The sequence below is a fragment of the Sphaeroforma arctica genome (genome assembly GCF_001186125.1).
Source record: "Sphaeroforma arctica JP610 unplaced genomic scaffold supercont1.379, whole genome shotgun sequence".
NCBI classification, from domain to species: domain Eukaryota; class Ichthyosporea; order Ichthyophonida; genus Sphaeroforma; species Sphaeroforma arctica.
In genome coordinates, this window is record NW_014040179.1 from 64008 (window position 1) to 80418 (window position 16411).

The window sequence follows — 16411 nt, forward strand, 5'->3', positions numbered from 1 at the left end:
AATCATCCGGGGTAAGAGCGAGCGAGCGGTAGGTCGGTTAAATATTCTTCTGCAGAATTTGAAGCTATGATACCTTCTACCAAATGTGGCGCACATGCCTCCATGAGCTTAGTGTCTGCTATATTAATCGTATACGCAATCTGTACAAGAACGCTCAGCTCCTTTGTTCTCGGAAATACCTCAATATCCTGAGGCTTGTATATATAGATGCATGTATTGACGGTTCTTTGCAGCTAGACTTTGAGTGATGGTTGTAAGGCTATGTAACTATGAACCTAAATGGAATGGGCAACCCCTGTAATCTTAGAAAATATGCTCCTGGTAAGCCAATCTTTGGACACTACATGAAAGAGTGTTCTATTGCAAAGGATCACATGCCGATAACTGTACGGACAAGTCGGATGTTCAAATAAAACCCTAAAACCACATTTGTGCATTAACTTAAAAATATCTTTACCAAAGGTGATGAACGAGTATTTCAGTGTATTTACGTGAATGGTGCAATAGTTATAGCTCTATTGGTCCCACGTGCTGAAGTTTCCGCCATATCACGCCGAACAGTCTACGCTACTGGTATGAGTATACATATATAAAAAACACCATCCTAATCTTGGGTAACGGCAAAGTTGCCAATTGTGAAGAAGCCATTGACCATGCACACGTAATGCTAACTGACAGAAGAGAATTCAATTACATTTGACTGTAAGCGATATGTCTCAGAAGTACAATTTAGTTATAGGAAGGCTTAGGAAACCGAACGGAGTCTTTATTTGTGTTTTCTAATTCAATAGACTCGGGTTTCTACTTGAGTGTTTCTCTCTCACACGGAGTCCCAGATAGCTTACCGGTTCTACCGCTGATATTTCTGATGACTCTAATATCAGGAATATTTGAATCCCAATTCCAAAACTCAATTTTTTTTATCCTGAGGTTTTGGGATTTGTATTGGCTTTTTGATAATCTAATTCCTAGATGCTACACCTGTCTCTGACGCTACTATAGCCGTATTTGAGATAGGTGGTTGTCTGTAGCATCTCTCACCCCCCTCATCTGGTCTTTATCAGCTTCTATCTGACTTTGACACAGGTCGTCCCTTGCCGATGGCTCACTACCCACATCGCTTGCAGGCGTCAAGCCTCCGTCTGACTGTATTCGAGCATAGTGGGCGTCGAGTGTGCGTCGTAAGATTGCTTGGTTATCCCGAACTTCTCTTGTTCGAGCCCTATTAGAGTGCAATGTAGTGGTCTTTATATAAAGTGCAAATGGTTGAAAAAGATGGTGCGTCCGAATGAATCTATTTATGATCTCACCCTCAGTTATATACTGATGGTGTTTGTACTAGTGTTCAACCACTTGGGTTGGCCAGGGTAAAAACTCATATGATCAGTATGAGAAACCTTATGCAAAACACTTTAGCACTCGGATATATTTTCTAGAAATATATATATCATATTCTCTGATACGTACACTCAGTCTCGGACCTCGGCTCTCGGCTAGCCGGTGGCCCGTGTCCTATAAATAGAATAATCTGAGAAGGTCTCAAATTACTCTTACGTTCTCTCGGGCTGACCCACCTATACGTATATTAATTGAGAACAAGTCCCAAATTACTCTCGGGCTGACGACGTAAAACGTTATTAACGTATATAGAAATACGTTTACTTCTGTAGTCTCTCAAGCCCCCCCGTGAGGCCTCCTCGTTTCCTTGCCAATCCGCGGGTTCCTGCCCAGTTGGCGCCTTTAGCTACAATCCTCGCTGATGCTCGTTGATGAATATCAAGGCGACCTTGTTGTTCTGGCTACATGTGTCGCTGTCGTCTACTTTGGCGGACGTTCACCATCGTGCAAGAAATTGTTTCGTTAAAATATGCTTCAGTGTAGGAAATGACTTTTGTTGAAGCATTCGTCCACCTTATATATTATCGTCTAATCTATGTGGGAATGTCCACATGTGTTGGTCTTCCTAGATGCTCATGTGCTTGAGGATTTCCGAGGTATGAGACAGTTCCTAGGAGTACTTACTACTTAGTGAGTCCTGCTCTTGTGCAGGAGTAGTTTTACTCGGGAAGCATGTCCGCTCCCCTAATCACGGATAGTTTATGGGCGGAGCTCTATTCCGGAACATGCGCGATTACTCCCTACATGCCTTTGTACCTTTCCCCCTTTTCTCAAAAGTACCTGACCTATCGCCCACTTTTCATGTACAGCTGTTTACTTCATGTTGTATGTTGCTTGTTCATGTGTTGCAGAACCGCTCACCTCACTTCATCTGTTGTCATGTCTGCCTATGATACCTCGCCTGCTGTCTCCTAACTAAACTTCATCACTGCCGGCCCCGTAGGCTGTGTATCCTTCGTATGCTGTGTCATATTCGTCTTACTTGGCCACAACACCACCCATGTGTATTTATACTTTACCAATATACATGTACGTGTCGCGCTACACCTTGTGTTCACTACTCGTTATTAATATAACACTTATCACGGTTCTTATATCGTGACACCTCCTACAACGAGCCTAACTTCACACATATCCTCGGCCTAACATTTCCTTAGTCGTAACTACACCATTGTTGTCCATTTACATCGTCCTATTGTCCTGTATTGTTATTAATTTATACCATCTCATGGTTTGAAATTCATTACTTTACATCATCTCATGACATCTCGTGCTACTTATTTAACGGGGTAGTATACTCGTCACTCCGTACTTACCATACGTGTAACTTTCACTTACCTTAACCGTTGTGGATCTTACCTACGGTATTCTTCGTCCGTATCTTTCCCTGTTCATATGTCGATATTTGTTCATTTCTTTTTGCAATTCGTCTTCCTCCAGCAGTGTTCTCTTCGTGTGTTCAGTTAGTGTCCTTAGTACCTACATTTCGCCATCCTCCTACCTTCTTTGGGAATACGTCTGTTGTGCGGATGGACATGGTGTTGATGTTCTTCTATGTCCCTTGTCGATTCAATGTGCAACCTCCTGGTCGCTTCCGGAATCGGACAATAAAACTGACATTCTTGAATAGCTGCTGCCTACGCCCCTATCCGGATCTATTGATTGTTGGTCCAATTGTTATCTAATTGGTCTTAGAATATTCGAAGGTTCGAGGAAACTCACCGAAAGATCTGCCCATTCGATTTTTAATCTTGTCACGAGAGTGACTTATGTGACATCCATCGTCTTCTCTACCCTACGTAACTATTTATCTATACTTGTCTTGAGTTCCTATAATAATCAGTACATATACAACTTCTATAAGTTTGTTAAAAAATTGGTTAAAGTACACTATGATAACAATATTTCAATATACTCCCTTCCTACGAAGTTGATGTATATTTATTGATTATTGCCTGAACAAACATAAACTTGTTAAGTGTTCAAGATCCGATCAGAAAGCCCTTATCAGATCCTTAAAATTACGTATTTAAACTATAAGACAAACCTTTCCAAATCCTTTCTATGCCTTCCTAACGGCCCTACCTAATCACTTATTCTCTTTGAAATCAAACAGAATTATTCGCTAGCGTTCGCTTCCGACATATGTCTTTGAGTCATCAGACTGGCAATCTAGTTGGCTGCTCGGAGGATAAATTTGGTAACGTTAAGAGTTCCAAGGAAACTATGCTCAGTTAAACCTTGTAGTCAACCGACTCCCGCGAGTGAACTAAGTCTGTCAACCGCAACATTCTAAAAACAGCTGCGTTCCTATGTTAGTCACAACCTTTGCGGAAAGGCATAATATGATCAGCGTGAGATTTAGTAGCAGATAAGTCGAAATAGAATAGCATCGAAGTGTTAAAGTGTTCTGCAGAAGGTTTCTCATACTGACCATATGAGTTGTTACCCTGGACAGCCCAAGCGGCTGAACACTAGCACAAACACCTTAGGTATAAAACCAAGGTCGAGGTCAGAAATAAATACATACACTTGCACTTCTTTTAAAGTCTACTACAATACACTCTAACAAGGTCATATGGAAGAGATCATTGAAAGGAAACCATGGTGAGGAGCCGCATAGTATCAGAAGAGACATAGCGATGCAGAGAGGTTTGCTAGGTGAGGACTAAGGATAATAGGAGAAGTGTGACACTATGCTAGAAGCAGCTTGGTAGTAGACCAGGCATGGTTGAGTCGAGATAGCATGAGTGGCTATACATCAAGGTGTACCAAGCATATAATTACAAGGGATTGTATGCACGTTCAATAAACTGATCGTAAGATACAACTGTTTTGTGTAGTACCTCTACAAACTCGACGAAAACGTCGATTATTAACGTGTTTCAAGATTTGTCGATTCATGCCGGAACAAGCGTTCGTCGTCATACCGAAGCCAACCCACACAAAGCAAAAGTTATGTTAACTAAATACAGAGCACTATTCAAAACATGCAACATATACATCTTGTCTTTCTCCCAACGAAGGTCGGCAATGGACTATGTACCGTTCATGATTTGAACTGATGAGTAATCAGTATGAATAGGATAGCAGAACACTAGGCGATTTGAACTATATATTGTATCAGAAAGGGAAGATTGTGATGGTGCAACTTTTCATCCACAACTCTTTGCCATACATTCGACAGGGGCCTACATGCTATGACTGAGTAACCTTGTATAGCGATAAAAGTCGATATTTGTTTGTCGAATTATACTAGAATAAAGAAGCATATAAGTTTCTCCTTTGAGTGTTCGTGCGTGGCGCCATCAAGCATATTCTGGGACGATATAGCATTATGCGATGATTTGTTGAAAGGTGAGAACTCGTTTGCAGTTTTTGAAGGGTATAATTGATACTTTATTTGGTAACCTCAGGGAAGTTGAAGAATGAAGCAGCCATCAATACAGTAGCATACCGGTGATTTATTACCATCTTGCTTGTACATGAGACCACTCACTGCGAGACGGTGTTTATTGGTCAGAAAACAATACAGTACACTATTATAAGCCCACCCCCTGTGGTTTTCGTTTTATTTTGGTGGGTGTCCACCAGCATCTTTTGTAGGTGCTGTACCATACTAAAGCTGTGGAATGGACAGATTGAATTATTCGGGACACTATGTAGTGAATGGCGCTTTTCGCGAACGAATGAGGTATGATATGAGTTCGGGGCCAAACCGTCATCTGCAGTTTAGCAAAGAAAATTTTTCATACTCGTAGATTGACTCATCAGCATATCTGACATTTCAATTCATGTTGTCTATACTACGATAATTGATAAAGGTAGAATACACTGCACAACAAATGTACTTCAATTGTGTAAAAAACTCGAACCTGGCTCAGCATCGGGGGCTGGCTCAGCATCGGGGGCTGGCTCGCCAATGCAAAACATTTCGTCAGACACTACTGTTGTATACTACGCTCAAGTTATTCAACTTGCTTTAATCGAGTAGCCACGAAGCTGAAATGTTTCATGTTCAGATTTCTGACAGTGCCAATTACTGATATGACAGTGGGGAAAGTTTTACAGAGCATTTTTCTTCTTCTTCCTCCGCTTCAATTCTGCTTGTGTATTTTGATCTCCGTCTTCGATGGCACATACTACAGTAAACTTGCTCGAATTGACAACCAGATTCCAGCATTAAGAATCCAAACGCAGTTCTACCAGATCAATCATGTACACTCTGCTTGCGGTGAGAAGGTGGGTAGTACGATTTTAGCAATAGTACAGATAACCTCTACATAAAGGGTACATTCCAGGTAAGCCATGAACTTTGTTTACTTTAAAACCAAGGCTACAATTTTTACATGGTCATGCCGGAATTTTCCATCACCACTCGAGCTCGTTGACGGAGTTGTGAACAATCCATAGTAGAGCTGATATACTCTTTTGCAGAAAATAAAACGAAACAGATCTCGTTAGCAAGTATTGAGTAGATATCAGATCCGTGAGGTCAATAGACTATAGTACATTCATGTATTCATATTGCACGTGTTTAAGTGTTGGTTGTGTACATTGTAGTCAATGACGATCATGACTCAGAGTAGCCGTGTGACATGTCAGTCTGTGCGAAATACTATCCTACATAACAAGCGTTTAATACACTGTAAAGTGCTCAAATACAAATAGTTTTAGAATTTCCTTCAGTATTATATGAAGGTCTCTTAAAGTTCTTATACCAAAAAACTTAACACAGCAACACGGATGACAGCCCCGTTCGGTTTCCATGCAGGATCACAATTTCATTCATACACAAAACCAATGCTATACCGGTGTTTATGCAAAAATTTATGTGCGGTTTAAGTATTATATCGTTGACGACACCGCACACTATACATATAAATGACGGAACAGAGCTGACCGCAACATCCAAAGAGGTTATTCTGAAGAATGCAGCTACGATATGTAACCGGAAGACTGCCCGTCCCAGTCCACCAACTTTCCAAAGGAGAAAAATTCTCCAGTTCCCCGGACTTATGTCAGCCAATCAACTAACCGTGTACCTTGATGGTACCCCATGGAACCTGATTTACCGCTCCTACCAAGACGACTATCTCCTGAAATAACTAATTCCTAACCCAGCCTTCCTTACGCAACAAAGTCTAAACGCACAACTATCATGCCTGTCAAACCATGGATCGGCACACGAAACATATCTTCAGTTACCACTTGAAGCTCGTGAGCTGAAGCAACAGAGTAGCCGTATATCTACAGCAGCGAACTAGCAACTTGCAAACCGTGCACATAAAATGTCACAACTCGACAGAGACATAGCGACATAGAGAAACTATCAGAACAAGATATTCACTTCTCACAGTACGCGAGCTATCATCGTATAGCTTCTCAGGCTCCTACACTCCTTCTGATTCTATACCAAGACCGGCAAAAGTGGACCCCGCGCTAGTCTATTATGTCCGAAACACATACCCCACATTTACTATATTACACGCAAAGTGTATTGACACAAAAGTGCTACATTTACCTGGCTACACCCCTCGCATAACGGAATCAACTAGAATTGATTGAACGAGAAGCCTGGATGATAATGGCAAAGATCCACTCACATCTACAATATTTCTTGCCCTTACATGGAAGTTTAAGCCTTCACTTCAGCGTGGCCCGTATCGACCTGCCTTTCCCGATCTTCATTCAACCGACACTAGACGCGATACGGCCACCAGAATGCTGGCCAAAAATTCCAAAACTCATCCTAGGCTCGTTCCGACAACACTACATGGAAATACCCCTTTTTCCACAATCTGAATCCCAGAAGACAGAATACTGTCCAGTACAGGCTTAGTCCGAAGACAATCATTCGCAGCCGTTGGCTTCAGTCCGCATCACCCCTCTCAGAATCTATCTAGTGCTATACTTTGGCCATTCTACCCAACTGAATGCTTCCGCCGAGCTCCTATGGATGGCCATCGCTACCGCACGGTCATAGTGCCCCTATGCCTCGAATTCAAATTTACCACGAAATAGAAAGCCCTCTACTTAGTGGTAGAGGAAGATACATAGGATATCGATCCATTATCTAGTCGAACGTTTACCCAATCAGTTCTGTGGACAGGTCGTGAAATCATTATACCAGCAATTGAAATTGTCCCATAGACGAATTCTATCGATTTTATGGTTCAGGGGTTTAGAGTTTAGGTTAGAACCCTATAACCTAAAACCACGCCCTCTTCTTTCTAAAATCTGAACTATGAACTGCCAGCCATATTCAGAACCGGGTCATCTACTAGTAGAGTACTAATTTCCACCCTCTATTGCAATAAATGTTAATAAAAGAATCAACTGTATTCAGTCTATATCGCCGACGGTTGATCGAATTTAAAAAAAAATTGGGCGAAGTTATGTGAGATTTGGAAGCCGAAGGTGTAAACTGATGTCTGTCGCCGTTCCATCAAGTCTAGCCGTGTGCAGTTACTTTATCCCAGGTAGTTTTCGATTATCCTCCGCAGACACAGTGTGTGCGTATTGCTCAATTTACCCCCTGCTCAATTTGTATTGGCTAATACATAGCAACTTGCCAGTGATAATTTCTGTCAATATTAGTAAATACTACGCATGCATGCCATCCACGATAAGTGTCTTGGAAATCTCATGTTTAAAAGTAGGGGTACTCACGCGCCAGAAGGTATATGTACCACATAAGAGATATATTGTACAACGTGCGCGCGGATGTAAGATTTACTTTGAATTTTCGGACTCTTCGGATAAAATTTGTGCCAAACAATACACCCGCTATATTACCTATTCATGTATCACAGAGAAGGGGGGGCTTTTTTTTTTTGGAACTTGCGAGTAAACCTCCGCTTACGGCAGTGCTATTGTCGAATTATGAGATATTTCTGCGTTTTTTTTTGAAACTAGGTAGCTACTCTACTGGTGCTGAGGGATGACACAAGAAATAGCATATAGATCAGCGCAATCAAATCCGCAAATGAGTATTATATTTTACTATCGCTAGCACAAAAGCGAGAACAACAACTAGTATACGACTTACTGACAATTACTTTCTCTAATTTATGAAAAAACCACTCGGAGTTGGAACTTCATTTTTGTTTCAAGACTGTCCCTAAATTTATTTACATTCGACATCTCTTAGCAATGAATGCATCGCTATTAGTTATACGAGTAAGATTTGTTATTGCAACTTTCGCCATGACTACCAACACTTGTATCATGATCCCTGTCTTCCTCATTCACGTCCGCGTGATTGAATACCGCTCTTACACCAAATAACGCTCCGTATACTCCACCTAGTAATGCACCGGCGATGATGTCCTGTACGCTATGCCTGTTGTCATTGATCCTTGAAGCACCCATGCCCCAAGCGAATGCAACCATGAATATCACGAAGTAGAAGCCGCACCCGGCAAGTGTGTCAAGCAATCTTTTCGAAGATGTTACACGGCGTTGGCGGACTTCCCTTGGGATTCGCACGTACCACGTATAAATGATATAAGCCGCGCTGGAAGGTACAAGGGATAGGGACAAGTTAGAATCGATTAAAATCGGAATCGCCCTTCGTAACTACTAGTGTTCACATATACACTATATAGACTACGCATTCGATGGGTTATATTATGGCAATATGAATCAAACAATCAAAATCGCAGACTTCAGATGCAATGGCGGAGTTAATGACTGGGTTCATGTCCGGATAGGATAACCATAACGGTTTACCATTGCAGTGTATTCCAAATTATTGATTGTTGCTGATAAGGAATCTCAAGTCATACTAGCTTCATCGAGGCAGAACATATAAAACCAGCAGAAAACATAAAACAAGAGATATAGACTGCGCCCTATGACAATACATGATCCTGAACGAGCACAAAACAACTCGACATGATAGATCTTAGACGCAATGCATGCTATCAAGTCAAACGCACAGTTTAGTTGCTCATGTACGTCGGAAATGATACACAAAAGAGGGAGAACATTTTTAAAATGATGGATAATCATACACAGATAAAATAAAACCGAACAAATCCTAGTCAAGAGGTCGAAGACGAGGGACTTCTAGGTCGATCATTTGCTAGGTCCGCAATGTAGATGCCATAAATAGAAGGACAATAGACCTCCCGCCACAAGATCTTATACGAACAAATACATCTATGCATTTGGCCGCACCGACAATTCGAAAAGCAGAAAATGTACACTTATAAGCACGAAGCGTCCGCCGAGCTATCCTTACAGCTGTCGCAGAACTTACCAGTAGATCGCAAAGGCAAAGCCACTGGTGGCGTGTCCCGAAGGGAATGAGTACCTACCCTTCACTAACTTATCCAGATTCGAGGCTGAGCATTCTCCGGTGTACGGGTCAGGCTTACAACGCGATAAGAAATCCGGTCGCAAGATACCTACAGAGGTCTGTGTACGAAAGAGAATCGAGGAAGTAAGCATTGATGGGTAACATAAATGATGCAAACAATTGGCATGTAATAAAGATTAAAAAAAACAACTAAACCGCTAAAAGAAATGCTATAGGGCAGGGAGACCATACAGCGCAAAAACTTATCATCTAGCTTTGATTTCACGCAGGGGTTCGGACTTTTACAGCTCGTCATATAACGGACATGTATGTGAATCGTACTCACTACCCACCTCACAACGACAGAGACACTCACGGAACAACCGCGTGAAGATACGCTCCACCACAATATTCGATACATACAAACATCGCAACCGGCCTTTCCAATCGTATGCAAGTGCCCAGCACAGTGGATTTTACACATCAACGTGTGGATAAAGGCTCGGAATACTCACCTTGAGAACCTCGGCCAGCAGCATGGATATACACGTTGCCACACTGGAGTCGATGATATAGAACATGATGTTTGAGTACATCACGGTCAAGCTCTTTCTGACATGCAGCTGTTGGTATACGAGCTCTGTGGCAGCAAGACAAAAATAGAACAGCACCATTGGCGCTACATAACCGGCCCACGAGGGGAAACCCTCTGTGGACACATGCGGCTTGGAGATGGACGGGTCGTATGTAAGGTACTCGTGAATACCCGGGTCTGTTTGATGAGAACGATATGATTTAAAGTATATCAGTTATCATATTTGTGGTTTTTTGAATGCAAGGTACTCGTGAATACCCGGGTCTGTTTGATGAATACGATATGATTTAAAGTATATCAGTTATCATATTTGTGAGTTTTTGAATGCAAGGTGTGGCTTGGAGATGGACGGGTCGTATGCGAGGTACTGGTGCAAGCCCGGCTCTGCACTTTATATGAATTCGAGTTTAAATAAATTTAAGAGTCCATAGTATGGTACGATGAAGAAAAATGAGATTCTATAAAAGGCCTAGGTAGGAGTAGAATGGTGATTTGTGAGATACCGGTGGATACCCGTGTGCAACAAAAAGCAACGAGGTTTAACAATAGGAAAGATTACATACTGTAGCTTTGGCAAGAGATCTGCATCGAAGCTCTATGCGAGTGGGTCGTAGGTGAGATAACCGTATATAGGCATAAAGTTATGAGCGACCAAATAAAATAGAAAGTGATACGAGGGTGAGGGATGAAGCTTGGTATACTGATCGCTTCTAGAAAGGGTAGGTCCGATGTGAGACACTCGTGAATCCCTTCCATCCTATACTATTTGTCCTTACTACCATCTAGGGAGTGCATCGTATGGCACTTGGCTCGAGTACCCCCTAAGAGGGCCAGTCTCCAAGGTGGTTAGCACTTTTGGTGTCTATTCTACATTCCCTAGATATTCAAAACACTGAATAGAGCCTGATTGACTTGATATTCCATTTTCTAGAGCCGGAAGATTGCATATAAATCATCCTATTTGTGCTAAGAGATACAACTATAGGTAATGACAGAGGCGAGAGACTTTCTCAAAGTATAAGCATTGTGTAAAATAAAATGGAAAATGATATCGATGTGATGTAAAGAAGTAAACAACCGGCAATAAAATGTTGGCGTAGCCTTAGGACTGTACAGAATGGACACGCAAAGGTCTTCCATAAAGGATAAGTGATTCTTCGTATGAGAGTAGAATCCTTCCGCGCTTCCAATGAAATGTGACGAATTTAAAAAGTATGTATGGACATCGAATTTCAGACCACAAGTGATAGGATAGATTCCATACGTGGCCGACTAAGCATAGATAAAGGATCAGGCTTTCGCAGAGTATGCGGCAAATATACAAGTAGGTAATGACAGGTTGAAAAACTAGTGTATACACACACACACACACATATATATATATATATCTAAGTGAATGTAGGCATATACATTGGCATAATATGTAAGGACATATATGAAACCATACATGTACAGATATCTTAAATAAGCGATCCTAACTACTAATGTAGAGATAAATATAGGGAAAAATTGATTATATAGTTCCCATAGAGATGTACAATATATGGATATGGATGTAATATAGATATTTATGTTTATATTTGTATAGGTATACATACACACACACACACACACACACACACACACATATATATATATATATATATGTGTAGGAATATATACCCTGCAAACCAATAAGGATTCAGCACATACAGATTATGAATTACCTAGCAATATCTTTTCCCTGCATATCTGAATCAACCTATCTCCCTTCTATAAATCTAACTGTACATGCATTATTTATATTGCATACATATATATTTCATGTATATGTATACTAGAAATATACGCATGACAATACACACACACACACACATCGATATATATATATAGGTATATAGGTATATATATATATAATATATGTATATATATAATATATATATATATATATTCGCTTAAGACATAACCTAAAAAAAATATTGCTGTGCCTGTAAGAACATATTCGTATAATTACGACAGCAATATATCAATTGACGGATAGAAATAAAGATAGACACCACACACACACATATATATATATACATACATATATATACTTGTGTAAGTATATATACAGATGTACATGAAAGGTTAGTCTAAATCTACATATGTACGTAAGACAACATAGATTTGCATATATATATATATATATATATACATATATATATAATATACACACACACACATATATATATATATACATACATACATACATACATACATATATATACATATATATATATATGGATTTGTCATTTGAATATCCGAATTTACACACCTACACACACACAAACACACATATATATATACAAATACATAAACATATATATATGTATTTATATATATATAAATATATAAATATATAAATACATAAATATATAAGTGTATATATAATACTATATGATAACTAACAATATATGCATATAGAAGCAGACATGTACCAAGCAAACATAATCATGCTCGAGAGCATCAATGTAAACATGTACGAACGAAGCCGTAATGTAGAACGTACATTTTTACACGTGCGTACGTTTGTGTGGATTGTACAGTGATATCTATGAAGCAAATATGCACATCCGACAACAATCACCCTATACGGTTTATCATAAACTAAAGCCCATTCATATGCAGTGCTGTTATCACTGACTACAAGTGACACTCTTGCAATACTAGGGCAATACTTACATGTGTGGTTCGTTGCAGGATCAATTTCTAAATCCTCGTGGTTCATAACGTAATCCAGGTAGTTGACATACTTCACAGTCCGTGGAGTCGGGTGCGATAACTTCAGATACACCATTGTAGCTCCTACTACCCACAGAGTCAAGTACTCGAATAAACTCTGTCTGACGAAAGCCCTCTTGAAAGCTGTGATATGCGCTTGTAAACTAAAAACACTGTCGCCGCGTGTCAGCTTATCAGGATTACTTACATATTCGCTATCCATACAACCGCTTGCATTTTGACTGAGCAACGAGCTTCGTTCAATCTCGAGCTCTGATTGCGATTGTATCTGTGTACGTGCGTGTGGATCAGCATTGGTCGATCCGTATGTTGACATGGTGAGAACGTAGACTTTTCGTTTCCGTCAGGTTTACTCAACAGTTTAAATACGACCTCTATAGTGCTATATAGATATGAATGCGTGCGTGTTTATTGTGACAACACTACCAAACTATATCTTCAATTTGTAATTATTTTAAAATTCATATCCTCCGCATACACGCTCACCGGCTCACGGCTCACAACGATATCAATCGGACATTTACAGTAAGATTGTACGAAGCATGATGCGCGTGAAACGGTTCATCAGTTACATACATGTTTTTTCTGATTGATAAAAAAAAAACATAAAAAAAAGCATAAAAAAATTGTCACAGAAAGCAGTGTGGTATAGTAAAATGCGATTGGGGGCGTTTTAAACATATTGTACTCCGATGTCCTGGCAATTGATATATGAGTATACGACACGTTGCCTCTCGCGTTCGCTTTGAAAGAAATCTCAAGTCGCACGTCGCGACTCGCGACTGGACTTCTCGAGCCTCGAAACTTCTGCGTTCTGCCACTTAGTCTTCAGTCAAAAAAAAAAAGGGGATTTTCGGAGGTATCTGTCATTGATGATTGTTGGTTAATGATAACCAGGGCAGATTTGAAAACCGGATATTAATATAAGTGAGCACACAGTGTCACAGCCACACACACTCAGTCACTCGCATGACTGTGATGACTGATAACACTGACCAGTCACACACGCAGAGTCTCACTATTAGCCTCACATTCACAGTCACCTACACTCAGTTCCATACTGTTTACTACTCATCTCACTTCTGTTAGACTGTCATAATTGACAATTGACAAAGGTCACACATGTGATTCTTTTTTTAAAAACTTGAGAGTTTTTTGAGAGCAAAAAAGGTGCCTTGTGAGGTATGAGTCATTATGAGTATTGTATTACTCTTTAGTATCAGTTAGGTGAGTTTGATTGGAAAATCTCGAACTAATTTTATCTCTAAGACTCCAGTTGCTGCCACAAGTCAAAGTCCGTCGTCACACGCTATACGGCCACACCGTCAGTCGTCGTCGTCGAGAAGTTGTCAATTCGGTTATTTTCAATACTTTGAGTTTCGAGTTTCGAGTTTCGAGTTTCGACTCGCAGACTACAGTCACAGACTCCCGCGACAGAGTCCTGTGAGGCTGTGAGTCTGTGACTAGTGTCGCTAATATTTAGTACTACCTCTAGTAGGTCTACTAGTAGTAGTAGTGTGAGACTGTGAGACTGTGAGACTGTGAGACTGTGAGACTGTGAGACTGTGAGTGTGAGACTGAGAGGTCAGTGTGAGACTGAGAGGTCAGTGTGAGACTGAGAGGTCAGTGTCACAGTGAGCGTTAAAGTGAGTCAGTGACAACTGACCCGTCTCACAGAGATCTTCGGCATTTGCCATTTCGATTTAGAAAAAACCCATTCACCCGGCACCCGCAGTATTCAGTATCAATTTAAAAAAAAAGGCAGTTGGCCGAACTAAACAATCAAAAAACAAATACAAAAGCAACAAAATAAGTTTGGCTTTTTTCTATAAACTGAACGGGTCCTTTTAATTTAACGTCTATTTGTCTCTACGACTCTACGTAAACGTAAAAGAAGTTTACAGTCACACAATTGTATGGAAACTTGGAATATGCACCTTGTTTTTAAAAATAAATAAATATGGTGCGTAGCAGAAAGAACCAGGTCCTTCCCGAGGACCACATACTGGGGTCTGGATCCCACAACTATTTTCTCTCTCGTTGTGGGTGTATTTTGAGTAGAGAGGCTATTGAGCCTTTGTAGTTCGTTGCTAACCGCATTACGTTACCCGTTAAAAAAGAGTTTACGTTAAAAAAGTTAATCCTAAATATATAGTCCTTTGGGTTTACAAATAGGTCCATTTTTTGAGGCGGCATAACTGTCACGAATTGTCCTATTTTTCACTTTGTGTCAACTGAAAATAGTTTCAAATCGCCTTTTCATAAAAAAAGGTCGATTTCTCAGGTGCAAATTTGCATTTTTTTTCATGGTCGATTTGCCCCGATATACTTTAAAACGCGTAAAAACGTTTAAAGTTACCGCATATAGGCAAACATATCGAGCTTAGGTTTGTTGTCCCTGAAAAGTTATTCGTTTTGTTTTTTTTATAAATTAAAACAACACTTTTGCAGTAGAAAATAACGCAAAAATTTGATCTCTGTCGAGAAATGAACCGAGGTTAGTAAATAACCGTTATAGGACTTTGTTTTCACACCAAGTTAAAAAATATATATAAATTCAGCACTCAGGAGTCAGGGCGGGCTGGGTCGTCGGCAATTTTTAAAATAAAACAATCATATTGAATATTAAAAAAAATACCGAAGGTTTGCTGCAGATGACGCGAAAGTATTTGTCAGATTTCGATATCAACAGTCACCCCCGGGCGCCCTCCTTCCTCTCGGCCGCTCGGGGTCTCGGGGCTCGGGCCCCTCCTGTCACATGTGAGGCTGTGGGGCTGTGGGGCTGTGGGGCTGTGGCTGTGTGGTTGAAAACTGAAAACTTGAAAAGTGTACACGTTTTTGTCCAAAAACGGAAAAAAATTGCATTTCAGAATTTTAGACACTTGTTCTCGCTGCCGCTCTGGAATTAGAATATGGGCCCAGTGGGGAGGGGGAGGAGGACTGGTGGAGGACTGGGGAAGTGCGAAATATCGCACGTATTTAGCTTTTTTTTAAATAGCTATCCAACAAAATATGTAAGTAAGATCGTCCCGGCATATGCACAAATATAAATACATACCAACACATAACACTTACTTCGCAGCGCGCAGTATCACAATGTATTCGAAGATCAAAATCTGTTGTTTAGTTCTGGCTTTGGCAGCTTGTTCAGTGGTCATTGCACAAAAAGCACCAGCAGAAGAAAGTAAACCAGAAATAAATATCGGCGGCGGTAATGATTGGGCTCGAGGTATGTGTTTGTCTCTGTCTAAGTCGATATGTACTGCAGTCACTTGAGAAAACTTGTATCAGTATGAAAGAAATTTTGTAGAAATGGTTTGTCCATCTTGTTACTAAAGCAGATATATATA

At 40.4% G+C, this 16411-nt stretch overlaps 2 protein-coding genes across 2 annotated transcripts; one reads left to right on the top strand and one right to left on the bottom strand.

Annotated features, from left to right (window-relative positions):
* The first annotated feature begins 738 nt into the window (after positions 1-738).
* On the top strand, positions 739-3769 carry SARC_05742 (hypothetical protein). Its single transcript, XM_014300393.1, has 2 exons — positions 739-1994; positions 3515-3769. Exons 1-2 carry the CDS (start codon positions 1934-1936, stop codon positions 3634-3636), a joined length of 183 nt encoding a protein of 60 aa, XP_014155868.1. The 5' UTR covers positions 739-1933; the 3' UTR covers positions 3637-3769.
* A 4799-nt stretch (positions 3770-8568) lies between these two features.
* On the bottom strand, positions 8569-8917 carry SARC_05743 (hypothetical protein; the record flags this gene model as incomplete). Its single annotated transcript, XM_014300394.1, has 1 exon — positions 8569-8917. A coding segment is annotated over one exon (349 nt), but the record flags the coding sequence as incomplete, so codon positions are not given.
* Positions 8918-16411: the final 7494 nt, after the last annotated feature.

What these genes read in the sequence shown, in the direction of transcription:
- SARC_05742 (XM_014300393.1), top strand. Translation starts at nt 1,934, where the DNA reads ATGTGGGAATGTCCACATGTGTTGGTCTTCCTAGATGCTCATGTGCTT. An exon ending in TGTGCTTGAGGATTTCCGAG is followed by an intron (nt 1,995 to 3,514) that starts GTATGAGACAGT and finishes GAAATCAAACAG; the next exon opens with AATTATTCGCTAGCGTTCGC.